The 12,666-nt window shown below is 38.6% G+C and overlaps 1 protein-coding gene across 4 annotated transcripts in view; it reads right to left on the bottom strand.

Moving 5' to 3' along the window:
* The window catches only part of LOC115243445 (protein patched), a 36,020-nt gene that overhangs the window by 16,830 nt on the left and 6,524 nt on the right, over nucleotides 1-12,666 (bottom strand). For all 4 annotated transcript variants that reach the window (XM_029820462.1, XM_029820463.1, XM_029820464.1 and 1 more), the window contains exon 2: nucleotides 7,823-8,015. In XM_029820462.1, coding sequence (XP_029676322.1) covers nucleotides 7,823-8,015 — 193 coding nt within the window. The remainder of the gene's footprint in view (nucleotides 1-7,822; nucleotides 8,016-12,666) is intronic.

Raw genomic sequence — 12,666 nt, 5'->3', positions numbered from 1 at the left:
TATATATATAAAATTATTATATACACGAATGTAACATAACTAAACAATTTGCAAAAAAGCAAATAAGATTTCCAAAAAAAATTTCCTCAATTATTTCCCCTTGCATTACGGATAGCAAATCGGTCCTTTCTCCCACCCTGTGTCTTTCCTCTTTGGACTCTTGTGGCCGCGGATCTCTTCCGCGGCCAGATGAGAGTCACTGGGAATGGATGGGGCTCGGTTCCGGTGAATGGTCGCGGTGGGTGGCCCGGTGGGCTCTCTCTGTACGCCAGGCCAACCCAGCCAGCCAGCCAACCAGCGGTGGGGCCTGCGTGCCTGAGCCGAGTCTCTCGTCTCTCGGATCTTCTCTCCGGAGAGTCGAGCCAAGTCGGAGTCGAGCGGGAGAGTCAGCTTCGTCGCGGGGCCCGGTGCTCGCCCCCTTTGCCGACCGACCCCTTCCGCGCCAACCGCTCACAATCGTCGTCGCTCGCTTCTCCGCCGCTCTCTCGGTCTCGACACTCCGTCAGGAATAGTCGGTTAAAGGGGCCACAGGAGAGTTCCTATACCGAGTAGCTGGTCCACCCTCTCCCGATACGCTTCCTTTCTCCTTCCCGCATGACTCCTCTCTACTATCCCCGTCATCAGCAAGCATCAATCACACACAGTACCGGCCATTCATCCGCGAATTCATTTCGCGGTAAATTCGACGAATCTTTCGGCGAAAGAGATTTGTTTCATCTCGAAAATATTTAATCCAGATCGAGTTTATAAAACATAGAGATAACTTAAAAGAAACAAATACAAAGTACTTTTCCGAGGGCGCAAAGAAATGAGAGCACCTATACTGTGATTTTAAAGCTACGATGGTTGATGAAGAAAAAAAAGAAGAAATAATCAAAAATCCTAAATGAATTATTTGAAAATATCAAGATATGCATTTTCACATCCTGATAACTGAAACGAATTCATCGACCTATGATATGATGCAATTGAAAAAAATCATACAAGTTTAAAACAGAGAAAAGAAATTGCGAAATCTCAAATCTCCAAACGCGAATTTCTTAAAAAACAGAATCTCGCGTATTATTCTGTAATTTTGATTTTTCTATTATTTCATATACTATCTCTTGCTGATTTATCTCATCAATAACGGGCCCGCATACGCAAGATCGAGTTGAATGGATCATAATAAATACCGGCCGCTGATAACAGTCTTTTCTGCGTATCAAACTTTAATTTCGCATTTCTCACATACACACGCACACACACATGCAGCGCATCGTATATAGGTTATCTCTTAAAAATTTAATTTTTTCGATTTATTCAATATACTCAATCTGCCGATTTTCAGTGTAGTTATCAATTTATTTGTATTAAGATCAGCTTTTATTTACGCGATTGCCGTATTATATTCGTCTTTTGCTTTCATTAAATGCTATACGTTTGAACATGTTTGCAATTATTATTAAAGAAATTTGCAAATGGCATTATATATCTACATAATTATTATTTCAAACCAAAATAAATCTGTTTATTCTGATCATTTCTTAGATGTTAATCTTGTATTTCTTAACGGATGGATAAACGACCCCCGCTGTGTTTGAGGATGATTTACGTTGTCCTACAATAGATGATGGCGAATTTTAATCCCATTGGAAAACCTGAGAGGATTACGCTCGAATACCAAACTTTCAAAAATATTACTAAACATTGTAATAAATCTTATGAGCCGTCTATTAAATGTCTGATCAAAGTGTGAAGAGATAGAAATTCGATAAATTATGTGTACTTATTTATTGTATTTATTACTTATTAGATCAATTTACCTTAATCAGATACATATGTCTACCATTCTTATCTACTTCATCTACAAGAAATCAATGGAATATATTAAACACAGACAAGATTCTACACCAAGAATAAAATTAGATAAAGCAACTAAAAAACGAACGGATATTATTAAAATTACAAATCATATAAATAAAAAACCTCGATTTATATTATTAATTAATCACGCCGAAGAAAATGATAATTTATCGGAGATCAGAAACTAGAAAAGTAGCCTCATCAACTTGACGCACTTGGAACGACCTGTACAGGGCCAAGGAAGCCGCCTTGTCGCGTTAGTGCGACAAGGACGGACGGAGGACGAAAGCACGACCGTGCACGAGAGGGCCGGCCCGAGTGCTTACATCTTCATTAGGCCTCCATGCCTTCCAGTGGGCGAGAGAGAGGTGAGAGAGGCAGGAACGATCTCCGAGGGAGATCGAGAGAAAGAGAGGAGAAGCCGAGAAAAAGAAAAAGAGCACGCGAGCAGGAGAATGGAGCGAGAAAGGCCGGCGAGAGTGAGCTGGAAGAGACCGTCGTCCAAAGACCCACCAGGAATCTGTTGTTGTTGCACCGACGGACGAACGGACGGATGGACGGCCGACCGGCCGTATAAACAGAGGATCTCATCTTCTGTTTACTCGCTGTACATTGTTGCACGCGCGTGGACCGCTACACGCGCGTGCGTGTGCGCGCGACGATATCGCACGTATTACAGACATCGAAACTTGGCGATCGGGGCTACGTAATATACACAAACTGTCTACTTTCTGCCGTGATTTTTCAGACGTAATTGGATGTAATTAGACGGTAATTAGCAAATTCCCGATTTTGTAATGCATTACGCGTAATGGAAGCGACCGCTGAAAACCAATTATTGCATAATTTTTTTTTTTACCCGGTATCTTGTATTTTTAAATTTAATGTTTTTCGATGTAAGATGGGGGTTATAAAGATGAAAATGTACGCGATATGGGACACCCTGTATGTACCCGAGCGCGCCGATATGCGAATAATTTTGTTCGGCGCGGCGTGTCGAGTCGCTCGCTGTGTAATTTCTTCACATCGGCTCTAATTCTGGATTAAGTCATATATTAAAGCGTTCGAGACGAGACCGGTTGACGAGTGTGTCTCCTAGTTTTCTCATTTCGACCTTGCATCCTGTAGTTAGTGGTAGTGAATGCAAATTATGCCCTAATGAATGTGTTATGAGAGATGTCTGTAATGAATGTGTTATGAAGAAATTGTAATTTATAGGCTGTAATCTTTCCGCGTTGCTACAAGAAGTTCTCTCTGTACGACAAGACCGAATTTATAAAGAAGAGAGGTGTTTACCATGTAAAAGAAAATTAATTACGTAATGGACGGTAATATCAAGAAAGGGAATATAATTACGGAACATTTACTTGCTTCTCTGATTATTTTTACCACTTTGAATTTCTCTCTTTCTCTCTTAATATATAATGTTTTTAAATATTTATATTTATTTAATAAAAAAATAATTTAATCCACATGAATGATTTTTTAGAAGTTACGATCTTAATTGCATCTGTGGCATTTTTAAATAACAAAATAGATATAAAGTAAATAATAATCTTAATCTTTATCTAAATAATAAAATTGAAAATGGAACGTGACATTCATTAAATTCATTAAATGTATTTATATAAATAATTTATTAATTTTTACCTCACACAAGATATTAAATTTTGATTTTTTCAAAAAAGAAAAAAGAACAGATTAATTTCTCGCTTGTTGCGTGATTTGAGGATGCTATAAATATTTCGAAAATAAATAACAAGAGAGTAATTTTTCGTACATTTTGGGAAAGCAAATCTTTCTTGAAACATCCTGTACGTATTGTTGCTCTCTTATCCGAGATGGAGGTAAAATAAGCTATTCTCGTCTTTTTCCACCGCACTGTTCTCCAGTCTGTCCTCTGTGAATGCTAAACGCTTCCCGCCACACGCAGTTGTCCGAATGGAGAAAAAGAAGAAAACGGATATATTAGCGCGTGTGCCATTCACGTTTCTGCTTAACCTTCCGGCAATCGCGTTTGTGTATTGTGGAATTCACGGATTTCACGATTCAGTCGAAACAAGAATATTCTTACTCTGACAAACGGCGATTTCATGTATATTAATAACCAAGGTAAACGATTTTTATATATTCTCGTATCTTGAAATACTTATACTAAATATTTCGCGTAGCCTGACACATTTATTGTTTTCAGTATCCCATTTTTTAAAGAAAAATGTAGCACCATAGAAATACTAAATTTTAATAGAAACACGCGATTTTCTTTCATTTTTAGAATATTTTTCCCTTTTTTATCTTTCTATTGTAATTTTTTTTTTTTTTTGCTTTGCTATGACTTTCGCCGATCTTGTAGAAACGGTATTGTATTTTTCGCTACATCAGTAACTCGAACTGCGCCGTTTCTCTCACATCGAGAACAGCACAAAGAATTCGGAACGAAAGGAAGTGCTCGTATAGGTATAGGTACGAGTGAGCAGGTGATTGAAAGCCGATACTCCGCGCTTTGCAGCACCGGATGTTGCAGTTGCATTCACTGATCTCGTTGCTCAGCTCCCTCGAGTGTCAGACGACTACGAAATGTTCGACGCCGAAATGTGTCGGCGAGTGCTCCTTCACGATTACAAATTCTCTCTTTTCGTACATAATCTCGAAAAAATTGCGATTTTTTTCCGATCCATTGTACAACTCGAAATTAGATATCTATGTATTGAAACATTTTTTGATATCTCACTTCGTTTCCGAAAAATATGCCCGCGTCACTATAAATGCCGCACCCTGTATATTATAGTCTACTATACTATTTTCGAAAATACTAATAAAATGTCGAAATATTTTAGTTAGGAAAATTTAGATGATATATGCACGGCAAAAGTGGTATATTGACTCTTTTGCCATAATATTATCTGAATTCTGTGAAAGTTTAACGATGTTTCCCGCTTGAGGGTCAGGTACATTCCTGTGGGGAGTACGTCTCGTCTGTCACGCTTGGATTATTTACCGAGATACCGATGAAGAAAAGTAGTGGAAGAATTATGCGACGGGCGAACGCGACGTTAAATGGATACAGCACCTCCAGCAAAGGCAGAGTCCGGTGCTACGAGACGTATGCGCGCTTGCTCGCCTCTATCCGATACCGGATATCCGTGAGGTGACTTGCGTCGTCGTATTCGGTCGGAACATATGCGGGCGCAGTCTTCTCATTGTCGGAAGGGCCGATCGAGCGCCACGAGCCGCGCGCGTCCGGAATAGGTGACGACAATTCGTAAAGAGACCGAGAGATGATTTAAATTGCTACCGTACAACGGAAGAAAATGATCGAAAAATGATTGACCCTTCGGGCGCCGATGTGTTCCCCCAATTGCAAAATATTATTTTCTTGACATCAATTTTATGTACTATTATCGAAATGTTCAATTGTCTTATTGTTAAAAAAAATTATATCTCTTTATTTGAGATCATTGATTTTTGATGCAATTTCAAATCATTAAAATTTGTAAAGTATTACATATATCATTCCGAATATCAGATATGTTGTACTTTGTGTAAAAAATTCTAAAACGCCAATATTTTGCTTTGGGAGAATATATTTTCTCATTTTAATACTTTTTCAAGGAAAATACTATATATTTTTAAACTGTCTCCTAAATATTAAATCTCTATTTGAGGATTAAATTTAATTAGAAATAAATACGTATTGTACCAAGTTGCACGATACACAATTCTATGTTATTTTTGAAAAAGTAAGTCACACAACACAGAATGATATAAGTACACACACACATGTATCATATTATGCAATATTAAAATAATATAAATTCCTCGAAGGCCGTAAACGTTAAGCCGCGCAATCGTCCAATGGCGCAAAAAAGAAAAAAAAAAATATCGAAAGACGAAGATCGAGCCTCAGGCCAAGATCGCAAATCCAACGCGTTCCGCGCCTCCTTTAACGATCCTTATAAATCCTTAACAGCGGCGGGTTTATCGCCGTGATTGCCGACGGCGATCGGGTTGCGACTTTCGTAGTTGCGGGAACCAATCGGGCGCATACCGATCGTTGAACGGTCGTCGGTCGTGAAAGGTGGAAAGAATGGTGGTTTTACGCGCGAAACGTGCTTCCGAGAAACGAATCGCGGAAAATTTTTACGTACAAAGTCAAAGTATTCATTAAAGTATGGGGGGTCATCGACCAACAAAAATATCCTCCAATTTATTAATTCTTAAAAATACTGATTATTTACTCTATAATGTGTACTGTCAAACATTTTTTTATCTGAAGACTCATCCGTTAAATTCTTAGAATTTTTCGATTTTTACGCCAATTCGTCATTTTTCGTTATTACCGGAAAAATAAATACCGGCGAGAAAAACACTTGTCTCGGGTGTGAAGTTTCGCAGGGTCAAATGTCACGGAACGTTCGCTCGAGGACGTATTAGTCCTCGGACGACACGATCTAGGAGGTCCGAGATAATATCTTCCCTCCGATCGAAAACCGGGACACGACTTGGCGTTTCTTCGTGCCAAGTCGAGCGCAACGAAAGAATCTCTATATACAGTTACCCATGACATCAACGAGGCAACATCTCTCTATAGTCCCGACGAACGGAATGTTCCGTCAATTTGTGGCGCGAATGTTCGTTAACGAGAAATTCATCCCAAGTATAAAGAGCACATCTCAATTCTTCCAAAACTAATCGAAATATATATCCTATCGAACGAAAATTACGTGAAAAATTTTACTTGCAAGTAATTTTTTTCGACGTTACCATTTTATTTATAGTTCGCTGCATTAATATAATAATATAATGTTATTAAATAAAATTTGTTTTGTTTAAAATAAATGTGTGTATGTTGGATACTTGAAGAATTATTAGAGCCATACATATCAATATTATGTGTGTGATATGTAAAAATAAAATAATTTATATATAAAGTACTTAATTTTTTTTCCAAAAAATAGTAAAACTTCAATAAATGCTAATAAAATGGGAGATTTTTCCGATCTGCTTCCCAGTTGCATTAATGTACTTTTTTTTATCTGCGTCACAGGGATATCGCATGATTTTTCGCTCATCTGTAATTTTATGTAGTAACATTAAAGCGCGAAAATCCAACATATAAAGAATGTTGATAAGACTTTGACAGACTTTGATTTTAACATATTTGTGAACGATATTGCGCCGTTATGCAAATGGAATAGAAGTAAAAACGCCCCGAAACGTTCGATTTTTCCTCACGGCCGCCCTCGTTCACGCCGTCATATATAAGTTAGCAACGGGTGTTCGAATTAACGTTCGGGCCATGGGTAAATATAGAAGGGCCACCCAGCGTGCAACTAATGTAGCGCGTGGTGGGGAAGAGATTCCGCTCAAGTCGTTTCCCTCTTTTTGCCAGCGCAACGCGCGTATCCTCCTTTTTTTTTCCTCCCTTCTCTCCCCGCAGACGATTTATTCTCCCTATCTTTCTTGCTTCTGCTCGCCCGTTTTCCACGCCGCGCGCCGTGAAAATTTACGGTCGCGCTTCTGGCAAATGAAGGGGCAAAATCAAGCTCCCCAGTTGGGAATAATCGATCTGATGCTCTCCGATACGATTTTCTCACATTGATTCGTTTTCTTCTGCTGTCACATTTTCTTTACGCATTTCAGACAAGTTTCATAAAACGAATTCTTTAATATCTTCATTTTTAACAATTCAAAGAATTATACACTAAAAATAGAATTATAAATTAATTGTGATTTTTATTACAAAATAATATTTATAAAATATGCATATAAACGCGATATAAAAAGTGTTTCTTATTTCTTCGTTATATGTTTTTTTATCGCTGTGATTTTAATCTCTCTATATATTTCACACAATTTTCACGACCGAAAGTAACACGGATATGGAGCTGTTATTGTATCGCGTTGTAACGATCGTTAAAGAGCGATGCGGCCTTGAAGGATGAGAATAAAGTACGTGTGTACAATGGTCACTTACCCTGCACCCACAGCTGATCGACCTTACTATTGACTTGCACGGATTTGAGGGCGACACAGAACGTGGCCAGGGCGAGAATGGCCACGAAGAGCACTTTCCCAGCATGCCTCTGCAGGAAGTAACCCAGCTGACTTAGCTGATCCTGTAGTCGCGCCCTAATCCACACCGCTGACCTCTGACCTTCCGCCTTCCCCTGAAACAGAGAAAAGATGGAAAACTCGTGATTTTGTTGCATATAGAAAAATTGTCGCGTATATTTTTTATATTTTTACGTAAAAATCATCACGTTCTCGTGGATTAGCATATATCGATTAAATAATTGTTCGATTCGATCGATGGATTTTCAATGATATATGTATAAGAAGTAAGAAATTCACATGATTTCCCTCTTCTGGTATCGATATATATGGTTTCAGCGAGCAATCAGGAGCTTTAAGTTTAAATTGAAAATGGTGATTCAAGCTTTTAAAGTGAGAGATTATTGCTTAAATAAAATTAAAAAAAAAGAAAGGAATATAGGAAGAGAGAGAGAGAGAGAGAGAGAGAGAGAGAAAAGATATAAAGAGAGAAGCGATCGTATAAGAAGCTGGAGCCTTACAGAGGGATGAGGAGGGAAGGAGGGAAAGCCACGTTTGCAACATTGCGAGCGGCAACGCTGCCACACTACCTGGTGGCCGCTCTGACAATGTGTACCACGGACCACCCGCAACAATACCTATCTTTCGAGGAAGAAGGAGGGAGAGATGTCTAATCCAGAAAGAAAAGAAAAGAGAGAAGTCAATTGTGTGTGGAATGAGCTTCGCTAGTTCTTCCTCATCTCCTCTCTTTCGTTCGGTAAATAAATAGACAAGCACTATTCTATGATAAATAATTGTAAACAGGATTCATTATATCATATATACATGTGTATATCTCTCTCACAGCAAGTATACAATTAACCGTATATATATTATAATAAATTTTGCCCGAGTTTTTTTACGTAATTCGTATTTATTTTTTACAAGTGAAATAATTTAAAAAAAAATCTAATTATGCGCGCCCTTCGCCAGTCCAAATATAAAAAGTCGCCTTTACCCGTCACATCTGTTTAACGCCGCCTTTTACACACCGCGAGGTACAGTTATCTTTTAAGAGAGGGGCAATATACGCGCCGCGCGCGCGCGCGCTTACAACGGCTGACAGATGAAAATATGGATTACGCGGGGCCACGTATCTCGGGGCGGTAGCTGCGTCGAGTATCGGATAGCAAGGTTTTCCAGCCAATTAACTCTCGTGGCGCGGGCCTGCGGCTGCACGGACCCCGGGGGTAATTCTAGACGCGCGGACAATCCACGTCCGCCACATGGTGCGCCGCGAAGGGGCCCGCTAACACGCGGCAGGGCCCACCGCGCTACGCGCGCTCCGACGTTGTGTTTCCGCGTGACTTTTGCCCTCTAAGCTTTCCTCGGAAAGATGCATATGATTATGAGACCGGTATAACTCCTGGTATGTATACTTAAGATCGCGCTATTTTAGAATCATATCAAAACGCGTAACATATTTTTCGACATTTAATAAAATAAGATCCAATCTGTTAAGAATATCATCTATAATATTTTATATATATATATATAATATATACTATATTTTTTATTATAAAAAGATAATATACTGTATACATAGTATGTATATTAAGTGAAAAATAATATTGTTTTTTTTTAATGTTTGCATAGTAGCCAAAAGATTTGTAAGAAAGTCTGCAAAAAACAGCTTTAAAGTTTCTTTAAAAATCATTATTAAAAAAATTTAGTCGTGGGGAAATATTAGGAATGAAAAAAAGTCAAAGATAATATATACACAATAAAGTTTCAAAGATTATTTTTATGCATCCAGAAATTAAGAAAAATGAAGGAAAATATTTGACATTACTTTATAATTGTGTCCTTGTTATTCCTTTGCAATTAGTATTGAGAAGCGGAAATTTAAAATTTTATTTCGAAGCTTATATTATATTCGAAACTTAGCTAAAAAGACGTAAATATATAAGCAATGAATCGCAATATTATCGCGAAAGGCAAAATCGACTCTGAAAATTCATTCGCGAATCTGCCAATGAAGGTCGCGCGTTGTGAGACATCCTGTATGCTGCCAAGAGAGCGCACACCGGTATTTTCACCGACCGTTTCGAGAAAGAAACCGAAAGGACGAAGAAGAAGAAGAAGTAAAAGGAAGTCGAGACGCCACGAGTCGCTCTCGAGACGTCTATATAACGTCCTCATACACACACGCGGCAGCGCACGAGAGAGGGAAACGAGGAGGAGGAGGAGGAGGAGGGGGACAAAGACGGTTCCCCCCCTTTTTCCCGTAAGTGGTCTCTCTCACCGCGGGCCTTATGGGGTTTCTGCCGGCGGTTGGGCAGTATCTACATATTACAAGCTCGCGGCGCGGAGACCACCGTCGTTGACATAAGATCCTGTTATGCTGTCTGCTATCTCTCGACGCAGCTCGTGTCGCGCCATAAAAAACATTAAAAGTACAAGTAACATAAATTCGTTAAGCGCGGCGGCGGCGGCGGCAATCGCCTCGCTTCTCTCGCGACTCGTCTCTCTCGCAAGTGTTCCTCCTCGAGAAAGAGACGAGTCCGATCGACCACTCGAACACTCTCATCCTCCTCTCTTTGTCGGATCTTTTCGCGTCTCTACTTTTGTTGTGATTCTCTTTTACACCTTATATCGTCCGCCAATTATACTAATATACTAATATAATACAAGCATATGTAACAAAAAAATATAATAGTAATACTTTCTACAATTCTTTTAATTGCTAATATTTTTTTTTCTTATAAATTTTTTATAAAAATATCAGTTTTTTATTTTAATTGGAAGAGAAAAGAATTATATGATATCTACTGAGAGAGAAAATTAACACATTTTGCGAAGCAGACTTCAGCAATTTTTTTTTTTTTTTTAGTCACCGTGAATTCCAGGATACTCGGTATGCGCGTGCACGTAACTCACGCGGTACGCTACGCACGCGGCTCAGCCGGATAAACGAAGAGATTCTTGTGGTAGGTACGGTTCGAAAGTGTCGTAGCAAGAAACTCGATCCGGCCCGGCGCTCTAATCAACCGAGGAATTCCACGGCGATGTCTATCCGAAAGGGAAATCCAAAGGTTGAACTTGGTAAAGAGCTTTCGAGACTGTTAATAATCGCGAATATTCCCTCCCAGCTTATATTTCTATTCTCGTTCGTGACTCCTACCTTTACGATACATCATTTTTAGAATCTCGATATAATTAATAGTTTTCGCTCTTCTCCCCGCAAAGCTATAAAGTTCTTGATAAATTATTTTAAAAAAATTCTAGCGGCTAATTGTAAGTATAAAAAATAAAGAGTCGAAGACACGAGATTTCAGTTTGTATTTTCATTATATGAAAATTGATAATAATCTTTTTAGGTCAGGATTGATCTGATAAAACTTTTAAAAAAGCTTCCAAATTTCCGAAGGAAAAATTCTAACGAAAGAGAAAGCTTGAAAAAATCCCACCTGGAGAAACGGTCTCCTCAATTTGTGGGATGAAGTTGTAACTCTAAAGAAGCGGTCAATGGTTCGGAATACGGAAGAAAGATCGTGACTTCTGAACAAAATTGACAGCATTGAGAACTCTATTTGAAATTTTAGGATGCCATGGATATATATGTACACACGCACACACGTGTACACAACGCACATATGTATACAACGGGAGCCACAGGTACAGAGGACAAGCACGACGGACGGAAGATGAAAGGCGTCCGAATGACGCCGGGTCGTGTGGGCGTACATCCTTCAGCAAGGATGAAAGGGACGGGCCGACTCTTGCAGGCGCATCGGTGCCCGATGCACTCCTCATCGGTTGTCCTTTGCGGATCGGCAAAACCGATGAAATTTGAGGAAAAGCGTGACGGTCGGTGTCTTTGGGATTTTTCACGCGTTCTTAATGCGTGAAAGCTTCCCGTCGTTTTACAAAAATTGAAACCCGCGGGAAAGCTCATAAAATCGATTATTCCGCACATCCGTACTTGGATCTGATCTCAGGTAATAAAACTTAACGACTCAGTTTTCCTTGCCTTTCCTCGCCTTTTCCTTCCGAAAAAAAAAAAAAAACCGTTTCTATCAGGACTTGATGACAGAATCGTCTTAAATCATTCTATTGCACAAGACAAAAAAATGAAACTATAAATATATAAATAAAATAGAGAAATTTGTAGCTCCTCGTTTATATATAAATAGGTTTCAAATATATACTTCTGCATGTGTGTGTATGTGTACGGTACGTTTTTTACGCAAAAAAAGAAGAAAGACCGCGTTCTCTCCGGCCGCGCAAGGCGGAGAGATGAACTTCTAGGAAAAATAGAATTAAACTCTGTTCGTTTCATCTTCCTTTTCTGAGGAAAGAGAGACTTCGCCTGTCCCAGTTTCATGTGAGTCACATTGTATACAGAGTATCTCAGAAATAGATACGCATGTCTCCTCAGCGATATACAGATTATACGATCAATTTGGGATCTGTTTTCTTTGAGACAAAAATTTAAAGGGAATGTCATTACTTTTTGATTTTTGAATCGAAGACAGAAATAGAGAAATTTTGAATTTTATTATTATTATATATACATATCTATATATTTTATTACAAAATCTCATAAAATATATTTCATACAGATAAAATGTTCTCCAACTAACTCCTATTAATCTAGCGTTGCCGAATTATGAATAACATGTAATGAAAAATTAATTTTGATTTCCCGAAATCTTCTCATTGTCAACAGAAACTGACATATTTTTTATTTATTTTTTTTTTTGTTTTTATAATCAATTTAAAAAA

Source organism: Formica exsecta, unplaced genomic scaffold (assembly GCF_003651465.1).
Source record: "Formica exsecta isolate Colony F162 unplaced genomic scaffold, ASM365146v1 scaffold72, whole genome shotgun sequence".
Lineage (NCBI taxonomy): Eukaryota > Metazoa > Arthropoda > Insecta > Hymenoptera > Formicidae > Formica > Formica exsecta.
Note: the sequence above shows the minus strand (reverse complement) of the source record. Positions and strands in the feature narration are given on the sequence as shown.